This window comes from Triticum urartu, chromosome 3 (genome assembly GCF_003073215.2).
Source record: "Triticum urartu cultivar G1812 chromosome 3, Tu2.1, whole genome shotgun sequence".
NCBI classification, from domain to species: domain Eukaryota; kingdom Viridiplantae; phylum Streptophyta; class Magnoliopsida; order Poales; family Poaceae; genus Triticum; species Triticum urartu.
The window spans coordinates 95,911,398-95,924,876 of record NC_053024.1 but is presented as its reverse complement, the minus strand read 5'-3'; the positions used below and the strand labels follow the sequence as shown (position 1 = coordinate 95,924,876).

General features: G+C 45.8%; 1 protein-coding gene and 1 long non-coding RNA gene across 2 annotated transcripts; one reads left to right on the top strand and one right to left on the bottom strand.

The window, feature by feature from the left end:
* Window positions 1-10,095: 10,095 nt before the first annotated feature.
* LOC125543081 lies at window positions 10,096-10,723 on the bottom strand. The gene is made up of 2 exons (XR_007298280.1): window positions 10,480-10,723; window positions 10,096-10,292 (listed from the first exon to the last, which is right to left on the bottom strand). It is a non-coding gene; the product is annotated as an uncharacterized LOC125543081 (long non-coding RNA).
* A 301-nt stretch (window positions 10,724-11,024) lies between these two features.
* LOC125543079 (UDP-glycosyltransferase 73C10-like) lies at window positions 11,025-13,452 on the top strand. The gene is made up of 2 exons (XM_048706327.1): window positions 11,025-11,720; window positions 12,045-13,452. The coding sequence occupies exons 1-2, from the start codon at window positions 11,227-11,229 to the stop codon at window positions 13,039-13,041; spliced, it is 1,491 nt and encodes a 496-aa protein (XP_048562284.1). The 5' UTR covers window positions 11,025-11,226; the 3' UTR covers window positions 13,042-13,452.
* Window positions 13,453-13,479: the final 27 nt, after the last annotated feature.

Sequence of the window (13,479 nt, the reverse complement as noted above, 5' to 3'; positions counted from 1 at the left end):
GTTCCCACTAATGTTGTGCTCGGCTTACAATTTCCTTTTTTAAAAGAACTCCAGCCTCTTTGCCTTCATGTAAGCCAGGTGTAGGAACATAAACACTCAGCTTAATTTTGGGTCCGCTTGGCCCTCCGTCTCCCTACACTTGAACATGGTTACATACTTACATGGATCCTGCCGTGGCTTAGACCTATTCCGCCTCTGGCCGGCAAGCCCCTCCCCTGAACTGCACCGCCAGCAGCCACCGCGCTCGGTGCGCTGCAGCCGCCGTCGCCGGGGGGGTGCACCGGGAAATACGGATGTCTCCTACGTTACCCATAATAAAGCTTTGCTACACTTACGTCAGTTACCTACGGAAAGTTACATATTGGATGACATGGTCTTATTTGATTGGATAATACTGGAGGACGACCCCACCCCCTGAAATTCCCGGGGGGGGGGGGATACGGATGTCTCCTACGTTACCCATAATAGAGCTTTGCTACAATTACGTGTTGGAAATATGCCCTAGAGGCAATAATAAATTAGTTATTATTATATCTCCATGTTCATGATAATCGTTTATTATCCATGCTAGAATTGTATTGATAGGAAACTCAGATACATGTGTGGATACATAGACAACACCATGTCCCTAGTAAGCCTCTAGTTGACTAGCTCGTTGATCAATAGATGGTTACGGTTTCCTGACCGTGGACATTGGATGTCGTTGATGACGGGATCACATCATTAGGAGAATGATGTGATGGACAAAGACCCAATCCTAAGCCTAGCACAAGATCATGTAGTTCGTATGCTAAAGCTTTTCTAATGTCAAGTATCATTTCCTTAGACCATGAGATTGTGCAACTCCCGGATACCGTAGGAGTGCTTTGGGTGTGCCAAACGTCACAACGTAACTGGGTGGCTATAAAGGTACACTACAGGTATCTTCGAAAGTGTCTATTGGGTTGGCACGAATCGAGACTGGGATTTGTCACTCCGTGTAAACGGAGAGGTATCTCTGGGCCCACTCGGTAGGACATCATCATAATGTGCACAATGTGATCAAGGAGTTGATCACGGGATGATGTGTTACGAAACGAGTAAAGAGACTTGCCGATAACGAGATTGAACAAGGTATCGGAATACCGATGATCCAATCTCGGGCAAGTATCGCACCGCTAGACAAAGGGAATTGTATACGGGATTGATTAAGTCCTTGACATCGTGGTTCATCCGATGAGATCATCGTGGAACATGTGGGAGCCAACATGGGTATCCAGATCCCGCTGTTGGTTATTGACCGGAGAGTCATCTCGGTCATGTCTGCATGTCTCCCGAACCCGTAGGGTCTACACACTTAAGGTTCGGTGACGCTAGGGTTATAGAGATATTAGTATGCGGTAACCCGAAAGTTGTTCGGAGTCCCGGATGAGATCCTGGACGTCACGAGGAGTTCCGGAATGGTCCGGAGGTAAAGATTTATATATGGGAAGTCTTGTTTTGGTCGCCGGAAAAGTTCCGCGCATTATCGGTATTGTACCGGGAGTGCCGAAAGGGGTCCGGGGGTCCACCAAGGGGGTCCACCTGCCCCGGGGGGCCACATGGGCTATAGGGGTGTGCTCCTTGGCCTATATGGGCCAAGGGCACCAGCCCCAAGAGGTCCATGCGCCAAGAGATAAGGGAAGGAAAGAGTCCTAAAGGGGGAAGGCACCTCCTAGGTGCCTTGGGGAGGATGGACTCCTCCCTGGCCGCACCCTTCCTTGGAGGAAGGGCCAAGGCTGCACCCCCCCTCTCCCTTGGCCCTATATATAGTGGGGGGAAGGGAGGGCAGCCACACCTAAGCCCTGGCGCCTCCCTCTCCCTCCCATGACACATCTCCCTCCTCCCGCAGCGCTTGGCGAAGCCCTGTTGGAATGCCGCTACTTCCACCACCATGCCGTCGTGCTGCTGGATCTCCATCAACCTCTCCTCCCCCCTTGCTGGATCAAGAAGGAGGAGACGTCGCTGCTCCGTACGTGTGTTGAACGCGGAGGTGCCGTCCGTTCGGCGCTAGGATCATCGGTGATTTGGATCACGACGAGTACGACTCCATCAACCCCGTTCTCTTGAACGCTTCCGCGCGCGATCTACAAGGGTTTGTAGATCCACTCCTCCCTCGTTGCTAGATGGCTCCATAGATAGATCTTGGTGACACGTAGGAAAATTTTGAATTTATGCTACGTTCCCCAACAGTGGTATCAGAGCCAGGTTTATGCGTAGTTTCTATGCACGAGTAGAACACAAAGTAGTTGTGGGCGTTGATTTTGTTCAATATGCTTACCGTTACTAGTCCAATCTTGATTCAGTGGCATTGTGGAATGAAGCGGCACGGACCGACCTTACACGTACTCTTACGTGAGACTGGTTCCACCGACTGACATGCACTAGTTGCATAAGGTGGCTAGCGGGTGTCTGTCTCTCCCACTTTAGTCAGATCGGATTCGATGAAAAGGGTCCTTATGAAGGGTAAATAGCAATTGGCATATCACGTTGTGGTTTTTGCTTAGGTAAGAAACGTTCTTGCTAGAAACCCATAGCAGCCACGTAAAACATGCAAACAACAATTAGAGGACGTCTAACTTGTTTTTGCAGGGTATGCTATGTGATGTGATATGGCCAAAAGGATGTGATGAATGATATATGTGATGTATGAGATTGATCATGTTCTTGTAATAGGAATCACGACTTGCATGTCGATGAGTATGACAACCGGCAGGAGCCATAGGAGTTGTCTTAATTTATTTATGACCTGCGTGTCAACATAAACGTCATGTAATTACTTTACTTTATTGCTAACCGTTAGCTGTAGTAGTAGAAGTAGTAGTTGACGAGACAACTTCATGAAGACACGATGATAGAGATCATGATGATGGAGATCATGGTGTCATGCCGGTGACGATGATGATCATGGAGCCCCGAAGATGGAGATCAAGAGGAGCAAAGTGATGATGGCCATATCATGTCACTATTTGATTGCATGTGATGTTTATCATGTTTATGCATCTTGTTTACTTAGAACGACGGTAGTAAATAAGATGATCCCTCATAATAATTTCAAGAAAGTGTTCTCCCTAACTGTGCACCATTGTGAAAGTTCGTCGTTTCGAAGCACCATGTGATGATCGGGTGTGATAGATTCCTATGTTCGAATACAACGGGTGTTGACGAGCCTAGCATGTACAGACATGGCCTCGGAACACAAGAGACCGAAAGGTCGAGCATGAGTCGTATGGTAGATACGATCAACATGAAGATGTTCACCGATGATGACTAGTCCGTCTCACGTGATGATCGGACACGGCCTAGTTGACTCGGATCATGTAATCACTTAGATGACTAGAGGGATGTCTATCTGAGTGGGAGTTCATAAGATGAACTTAATTATCCTGAACATAGTCAAAAGGTCTTCGCAAATTATGTCATAGCTCGCGCTTCAGTTCTACTGTTTAGTTATGTTCCTAGAGAAAATTTAGTTGAAAGTTGATAGTAGCAATTATGCGGACTAGGTCCGTAAACTGAGGATTGTCCTCATTGCTTCATAGAAGGCTTATGTCCTTAATGCACTGCTCAGTGTGCTGAACCTCGAACGTTGTCTATGGATGTTGCGAACATCTGACATACACATTTTGATAACTACATGATAGTTCAGTTAAACGGCTTAGAGTTGAGGCACTGAAGACGTTTTTGAAACGTCGCGAAACATATGAGATGTTTCGAGGGCTGAAATTGGGATTTCAGGATCGTGCCCACGTCAAGAGGTATGAGACCTCCGACGATTTTCTTAGCCTGCAAACTAAGGGAGAAAAGCTCAATTGTTGAGCTCGTGCTCAAATTGTCTGAGTACAACAATCATTTGAATCGAGTGGGAGTTGATCTTCCAGATGAGAAAGTGATGTTTCTCCGAAGTCATTACCACCAAGCTGCTAGAGCTTCGTGATGAACTATAATATATCAGGGACATATATGATGATCCTTGAGATATTCGCGATGTTTGACACCACAAAAGTAGAAATCAAGAAGGAGCATAAATTGTTGATGGTTGGTGAAACCACTAGTTTCAAGAAGGGAAAGGGCACGAAGGGATACTTCATGAAACGGCAATTCAGCTGCTGCTCTAGTGAAGAAACCCAAGGTTGAACCCAAACCCGAGACTAAGTGCTTCTGTAATAAGGGGAACATCCACTGGAGCAGAATTACCCTAGATACTTGGTAGATGAGAAGGCTGGCAAGGTCGATAGAAGTATATTGGATATACATTGTGTTGATGTGTACTTTACTAGTACTCCTAGTAGCACCAGGGTATTAGATACCGGTTCGGTTGCTAAGTGTTAGTAACTCGAAATAAAAGCTACGGAATAAACGGAGACTAGCTAAAGGTGAGCTGACGATATGTGTTGGAAGTGTTTCCGATGTTGATATGATCAAGCATTGCACGCTCCCTCTACCATCGAGATTGGTGTTAAACCTAAATAATTGTTATTTGGTGTTTGCGTTGAGCATAGACATGATTGGGTTATGTCTATCGCAATGCGGTTATTCATTTAAAGAGAATAATAGTTACTCTGTTTATTTGAATAATACCTTCAATGGTCTTGCACCTAAAATGAATGGTTTATTGAATCTCGATCGTAGTGATGCACATGTTCATGCCAAAAGATATAAGATAGTAATGATAGTACCACCTACTTGTGGCACTGCCACTTAAGTCATATCGGTATAAAACGCATGAAGAAGCTCCATGTTGATGGATCTTTGGACTCACTCATTTTTGAAAGGATTGAGACATGCGAACCATGTTTGTTGGTAGATATGCATGAAGAAACTCTATACAGATGGATCGTTTGGACTCACTTGATTTTGAATCACTTGAGACATGCAAATCATACCACATGGGCAAGATGACTGAAAGCCTCGTTTTCAGTAAAATGGAACTAGAAAGCAACTTGTTGGAAGTAATACATTTTGATGTGTGCAGTCCAATGAGTGCTGAGGCGTGTAGTGGATATCGTTATGTTCTTACTTCACAGATGATTTGAGTAGATGTTGAGTATATCTACTTGATGAATCACGAGTCTGAATTATTGAAAGGTTCAAGTAATTTCAGGGTGAAGTTGAAAGATCGTCGTGACAAGAGGATAAAATATCTATGATATGATCATAGAGATGAATATCTGAATTACGAGTTTGGCACAGAATTAAGACATTGTGGAAATTGTTTCACAACTGATACAGCCTGGAACACCATAGTGTGATGGTGTGTCCGAACATCATAACTGCACCCTATTGGATATGATGCATACCATGATGTCTCTTATCGAATTACCACGATAGTTTATGGGTTAGGCATTAAAGACAACCACATTCACTTTAAATAGGGCACCACGTAATTCCGATGAGATGACACCATATGAACTATGGTTTAGAGAAACCTAAGCTGTCATTTCTTAGAAGTTTGGGGCTGCGATGCTTATGTGAAAAAGTTTCAGGATAATAAGTTCGAACCCAAAGCGGATAAATGCATCTTCATAGGACACCCACAAAAGTTAGGTATACCTCCTGTCTCAGATCCAAAAGCAATAAGGGATTGTTTCTAGAATCGGGTCCTTTCTCGAGGAAAAGTTTCTCTCGAAAGAATTGAGTGGGAGGATGGTGGAGACTTGATGAGGTTATTGAACCGTCTCTTCAACTAGTGTGTGGCAGGGCACAGGAGTTGTTCCTGTGGCACCTACACCAATTGAAGTGGAAGCTTATGATAGTGATCATGAAACTTCAGATCAAGTCACTACCAAACCTCATGGGATGACAAGGATGCGTACTACGTCAGAGTGGTACGTAATCCTATCTTGGAAGTCATGTTGCTAGACAACAATGAACCTACGAGCTATGGAGAAGCGATGCTGGGCCTGGATTCCAAAATGGCTCGAGGCCATATAATCCGAGAGAGGATCCATATATGAAAACAAAGTGTAGACTTTGGGAGAACTACTTGATGGTCGTAAGGCTGTTAGGTACATCTGGATTTTAAAAGGAAGACGGACAATGATGGTAGGTATCACCATTAAGAAAGCTCGACTTGTCGTTAAGATGTTTTCCGACAAGTTCAAGGAGTTGACTGCGATGAGACTTTCTCACTCGTAGCGATGCTAAGAGTCTGTTGGAATTATATTAGCGATTACTGCATTATTTATGAAATCTTGCAGATAGGATGTCAAAACATTGTCTCTTCGACGTTTTTGAGGAAAGGTTGTATGTGATACAACCGGAAGGTTTTGTCAATCCTGAAAGATGCTAATAAGTATGCAAAGCTCCAGCAATCCTTCTAAGGACTGGAGTAAGCATCTCGGAGTTGGAATGTATGCTTTGATGAGATGATCAAAGATTTTGGGTTTATACAAAGTTTATGAGAAACTTGTATTTCCAAAGAAGTGAGTGGGAGCACTATAGAATTTCTGATGAGTATATGTTGTTGACATATTATGGATCAGAAATGATGTAGAATTTCTGGAAAGCATATAGGGTTATTTGGAAAGTGTTTTTCAATGGAAAGCCTGGATTAAGCTACTTGAACATTGAGCATCAAGATCTATAAGGATAGATCAAAACGCTTAATGGTACTTTCAAATGAGCACATACCTTGACATGATCTTGAAGGTGTTCAAGATGGATCAGTCAAAGAAGGAGTTCTTGCCTGAGTTGTAAGGTATGAAGTTAAGACTTAAAGCTCGACCACGGCAGAAGAAAGAGAAAGGACGAATGTCGTCCCCTATGCTTTTGTCATAGGCTCTATACGGTATGCCATGCTAAGTACCGCACCTGATGTGTGCCTTGCCACATGTCTGGCAAGAGGGTACAAAGGTGATCCAGGAGTGGATCACTAGACATCGGTCAAAATTGTCCTTGGAGTAATAAGGACATGTTTCTCAATTATGGAGGTGATAAAGAGTTCGGCGTAAAGGGTTACATCGATGCAAGCTTTAACACCTATCCGAATGACTCTGAGTAGCAAACCGGATACGTATAGTGGAGCAACCATTTGGAATAGCTCCAAGTGGAGTGTGAAAGCAGCATTTATAATATGACCTAGAGATATGCGAAGTACATACGGATCTGAATGTTGCAGACCCGTTGACTAAAACCTCTCTCACAAGCAAAACGTGATCAAAACCAGAACTCATTGAGTCTTAATCACATGATGATGTGAACTAGTTTAGTGACACTAGTAAACTCTTTGGATGTTGGTCACATGGCGATGTGACCTATGAGTGTTAATCACATGACGATGGGAACTAGATTATTGACTCTAGTGCAAGTGGGAGACTGTTGGAAATATGCCCTAGAGGCAATAATAAATTTGTTATTATTATATTTCCTTGTTCATGATAATCGTTTATTATCCATGCTAGAATTGTATTGATAGGAAACTCAGATACATGTGTGGATACATAAACAAAACCATGTCCCTAGTAAGCCTCTAGTTGACTAGCTCGTTGATCAATAGATGGTTACAGTTTCCTGACCATGGACATTGGATGTCGTTGATGACGGGATCACATCATTAGGAGAATGATGTGATGGACAAAGACCCAATCCTAAGCCTAGCACAAGATCATGTAGTTCGTATGCTAAAGCTTTTCTAATGTCAAGTATCATTTCCTTAGACCATGAGATTGTGCAACTCCCGGATACCGTAGGAGTGCTTTGGGTGCGCCAAACGTCACAACGTAACTGGGTGGCTATAAAGGTACACTACAGGTATCTCCGAAAGTGTCTGTTGGGTTGGCACGAATCGAGACTGGGATTTGTCACTCCGTGTAAACGGAGAGGTATCTCTGGGCCCACTCGGTAGGACATCATCATAATGTGCACAATGTGATCAAGGAGTTGATCACGGGATGATGTGTTACGAAACGAGTAAAGAGACTTGCCGGTAACGAGATTGAACAAGGTATCGGAATACCGACGATCGAATCTCGGGCAAGTATCGTACCGCTAGACAAAGGGAATTGTATACGGGATTGATTAAGTCCTTGACATCGTGGTTCATCCGATGAGATCATCGTGGAACATGTGGGAGCCAACATGGGTATCCAGATCCCGCTGTTGGTTATTGACCGGAGAGTCATCTCGGTCATGTCTGCATGTCTCCCGAACCCGTAGGGTCTACACACTTAAGGTTCGGTGACGCTAGGGTTATAGAGATATTAGTATGTGGTAACCCGAAAGTTGTTCGGAGTCCCGGATGAGATCCCGGACTTCACGAGGAGTTTCGGAATGGTCCGGAGGTAAAGATTTATATATGGGAAGTCTTGTTTTGGTCACCGGAAAAGTTTCGCACATTATCGGTATTGTACCGGGAGTGCCGAAAGGGGTCCGGGGTCCACCAAGGGGGTCCACCTGCTCCGGGGGGCCACATGGGCTGTAGGGGTGTGCGCCTTGGCCTATATGGGCCAAGGGCACCAGCCCCAAGAGGCCCATGCGCCAAGAGATAAGGGAAGGAAAGAGTCCTAAAGGGGGAAGGCACCTCCTAGGTGCCTTGGGGAGGATGGACTCCTCCCTGGCCGCACCCTTCCTTGGAGGAAGGGCCAAGGCTGCGCCCCCCCTCTCCCTTGGCCCTATATATAGTGGGGGGAAGGGGGGCAGCCACACCTAAGCCCTGGCGCCTCCCTCTCCCTCCCATGACACATCTCCCTCCTCCCGCAGCGCTTGGCGAAGCCCTGTTGGAATCCCGCTACTTCCACCACCACGCCGTCGTGCTGCTGGATCTCCATCAACCTCTCCTCCCCCCTTGCTGGATCAAGAAGGAGGAGACGTCGCTGCTCCGTACGTGTGTTGAACGCGGAGGTGCCGTCCGTTCGGCGCTAGGATCATCGGTGATTTGGATCACGACGAGTACGACTCCATCAACCCCGTTCTCTTGAACACTTCCGCGCGTGATCTACAAGGGTATGTAGACCCACTCCTCCCTCGTTGCTAGATGGCTCCATAGATAGATCTTGGTGACACATAGGAAAATTTTGAATTTACGCTACGTTCCCCAACATTACGTCAGTTACCTACGGAAAGTTACATATTGGATGACATGGTCTTATTTGATTGGGTAACACTGGAGGACGACCCCACCCCCTGAAATTCCGGGGGGGGGGGGGGGGTTTAATTAGTTTAGGAAGGTTACGTTAGAATTTTCGTGGATGTAGGGTTCGATTTGAATGCTACATGAACTAACCCCCTAACAATGTGGTTATTATTTCTCATAGTTACTTCTTTTGTGATAGCAAAACTTTTTCTGGGACAATACATGATGAACTAGGGATTTTGTAGCCTACCTTGCAAGGGGATAAAACGTTCAACGCTCATCGGTTCTCACCTATTGGGATGGATGACTTAAGCGGCTCTTCAAAAACCCAATTTTAGTCACGTTTTTGTATGTTTGGTGTGCTGACAAATTTTTCTACTAAAGTTTTGAGAAATGTCAAGCTGCAAATTGTGGAGGTAGAGTTGAGGATTCAAAAGTCTTCAATGTACTAAACCCTCCGTCACATAATGTAATACGTTTTTTGACACGGGACGGAGGGAGTAACTTTTAGTTGTATCAAGGAAATCTTTTTCGTGTCTTTTGTGTCTATTATATTGTGCGTGTGATCATCGTCGTTGACAGAACTCCGGTCAATTTGCTAAACAATTTGTCGTTCCCACAGCCCTAATTTTTGAACAAAGTCGTTGCATCAGACATGTGTCCACTAAATCTTTTTTCTTTTCTTTTTGAACAGGAGGCATTGCCATTGTACCTCTTTGCGACATGAAGTCTATATGCTCTGTTGGTTAGCTTTGCGGGAGCACAAGCTGCTCACCTCGGTTTGAGGCTTGGCTCTACCACGGGTCATTAGAGATTTTCTTCTATAAACATATGCCGCCAAGGGCTAGTTCTGACTGGTCTCGTTTTTTGTATATCAGTGTTGAATATGATGCATTGCCTCCACTGGCGTCGCTCCAAAAATGGACTCATATTTTCCAAATCGATGAAGTTATTTTTTCTGCAGAAGCTTCTCACTGGCAAACAGCCAAATTCAATGCATCGAATGGCGTCCTCTTAAAAAGATGCATGTCATTTTTCTTTTGTCCACGGTTTCACGTTTTTTCTTGTGTGACGTAAAAAAAAGCCGGTGAGGTCATCAACCAAATTACAGGAGTTCTAGAATCAAAACAAAACCTGGCAATAGGATGGGCCACGCTTCACTTCAGTCACCGGTGCGGCAGAGAGTTTGAGTGGACCTGCACTGTATGCCATCCAATAAAATCAGACAATAACAAACCTTGGTTCATTGCTAATCGCCGCAGGTTATCTGTTACAGTACTAAAACTAGGGAGTCCCTTTCAGATAGTGTTTCTTTGGTTTTGTGTGCGCTGAGTAGCGAGGACAGACAGTGAAACAAAACGGAGAAGGAGGAGGCGTTGCCGTCGTACCTCTTTGCGGAAGTTAAGTTTATATCAATGTTGAATAGGATGCACTGCCTCCAGTCCACCGGCGTCGCTCCAAAAATGGACTCGTATTTTCCAAATCGATGGAGTACTTTTCTCTGCAGAAGCTTCTCACTTCCAAAGGCCTGAGAGGATACAGACCATACCGAGTAATCTTTGACTAGACCAATATGGCTAAAAAACAGACAAGAAAATTCCACCCGCTGTCGCAGTACACTGAATCTCCACATGGAAAATAATGCACTCCTGCATATTATTGGCAGAACCAGCTGGCTCTGCCTTCCACAGGCCACAGGCTTGAGAGTTGAGCAGCACCATGCATATACGGCAAGTCAGCATCAGAGTTGAACATCATCCGGGCAGCCAAATTCAATGCAGTATCGAATGGCGTCCTCTTCTTTGACCATGAGCGGTGCCCGGGGTTAACCTGCGCCATCCGATGTCCCATCGGACCGCCTGGATGCCGCCTTTCCGGAGGTTCAGAACTTGAGAAGATTCATTCATCCACATGGCCGACTCCATGAGTCCATGGCTGACGTTAGAGCATGCGTCACTAGCAAGAGGTGCCCAAGTTGATACGCTGCACCCGTTCCAACGTCAGCTCGTCAACTCAACTTAGGAAGATATATAGCAGCAGGTGCATATAGACAGTACGGATGCCATTGCACAGAGTCCAAGTCTTCCCAGCTTGACAAACTCCACTAGCATTTTTGCTGCCACAGCCGATTAGCCATGACCCTCTCCGGCAGCGGCGATGGCCAGAGCGGCTCCGCGAGGGCGCACTTCGTGCTGGTGCCGATGATGGCTCAGGGCCATACCATCCCCATGACCGACATGGCACGCCTGCTGGCAGAGCATGGCGTGCAGGTCAGCTTCATCACCATGCCGGTAAACGCTGCTAGGTTGGAGGGCTTCGCCGCTGACGTGAAGGCGGCGGGCCTGGCGGTTCAGCTTGTGGAGCTCCACTTCCCGAGTGTAGAGTTCGGCCTACCAGATGGCTGTGAGAACCTCGACATGATTCAATCAAAGAATTTGTTCTTGAACTTCATGAAGGCCTGTGCCGTGCTGCAGGAGCCGCTCATGGCGTACCTCCGTCAGCAGCAGCGCTCGCCTCCTAGCTGCATCATATCTGACATGATGCACTGGTGGACCGGCGACATCGCAAGGGAGCTCGACATCCCGAGGCTCACCTTCAGTGGCTTTTGTGGCTTCTCGTCCCTTGTCAGGTACGTACAAACATAAGAGGCAAACCTTGTGAGTACTGGACATATTTTTGCTGCTATGATTAAGTATTTTACTTCAGTAGTAAAGGACATATTACAGTAAATTCCTTCCAGAAAAGAAGAAAGCATACATATATAATAGAGTACACAAGATAATAAAATCAACGTGTGTACTACCTTATGTAATGAAACATGTAATTCAAACTGCATAAGAAAGTATAGAAAATAAGCATTTTCATCAGATATTGTTACGCCAGTTGCAGCTGGTTGATGTGTCAACAATGTCTGCACTTCAACGTATTCTAAACAACTAATATCATATTGCAGGTACATCATTTTTCACAATAATTTATTGGAGCATGTCACAGATGACAATGAGCTCATCACGATCCCGGGGTTCCCTACACCGCTAGAGTTGACGAAGGCTAAGTTGCCTGGAACCCTTTGTGTTCCGGGTATGGAGCAAATCCGTGAGAAGATGTATGAGGAGGAGCTGAGATGCGATGGTGAGATCACTAATAGCTTCAAAGAGCTCGAGACATTGTACATTGAATCTTATGAGCAGATAGCAAGGAAGAAGGTCTGGACGATCGGGCCAATGTGCCTCTGCCACCGAAACAGCAACACAACGGCCGCAAGAGGAAACAAGGCACCAATGGATGAGGCACAGTGCTTGCAATGGCTTGATTCAAGGAAGCCAGGCTCAGTGATCTTTGTGAGTTTTGGAAGCCTTGCTTGCACTACACCACAACAACTTGTTGAGCTGGGACTGGGACTCGAAGCCTCCAAGAAACCGTTTATTTGGGTGATCAAAGCAGGACCTAAGTTTCCAGAAGTCGAGGAATGGCTCGCAGATGGGTTCGAGGAGCGTGTCAAAGACAGAGGCATGATCATAAGGGGCTGGGCGCCACAGGTGTTGATCCTGTGGCACCAAGCCATTGGAGGATTTGTGACACACTGTGGGTGGAACTCAACAATAGAGGGCATCTGTGCAGGTGTGCCCATGATCACATGGCCACACTTTGCAGAGCAGTTTCTGAATGAGAAGCTGGTCGTGGATGTGCTGAAACTTGGGGTAGAGGTTGGAGTGCAAGGAGTTACACAGTGGGGAAGTGAACAACAAGAGGTTATGGTTACCAGAGGTGCTGTGGAGATAGCAGTGAACACCCTGATGGGTGAAGGGGAGGCTACAGAGGAGTTGAGAATGAGAGCAGAAGACTGCGCCATTAAGGCAAGGAGGGCTTTCAACGAGGAAGGTTCTTCTTACAACAACGTAAGGCTGTTAATTCAAGAAATGGGAAACAAGACGAATGCATGTGGTTGATAGAGATTACCTAAGCTCGCTTTTTCGGTGTAAACATGAAGTGAAAGATCCTAGAATACATATATCATCATATAGAATTCTGTACCAGGCCCACAGGTGATTATTTAGAGATTAGAGATGATCCAAATGAATGCAACATCGGTCTGTTATGTACGCTCTTTCATGGCAGTCCACATAACAACTACACAGTCTGCTCTTCTAGATGGTTACGCTCTCCCTTGCATTTTGCTACCGCTGCACGACTAGCCACAGTTGGTGGAGGTGTAGGACAATGACTCCCATGATGGTGCCGCCGGCGCCAAGCACCGTTTCGTGGGAGCAACTAGGGAGGGGCGCCGCCGTGCACCGGACACTGCGCTGTTGCATTGCGCCAGGCATTGTACATGGCTTAATAACAGACCTTGTTTCATGCTAATCGCTGCGGTCTTGTATTAAATT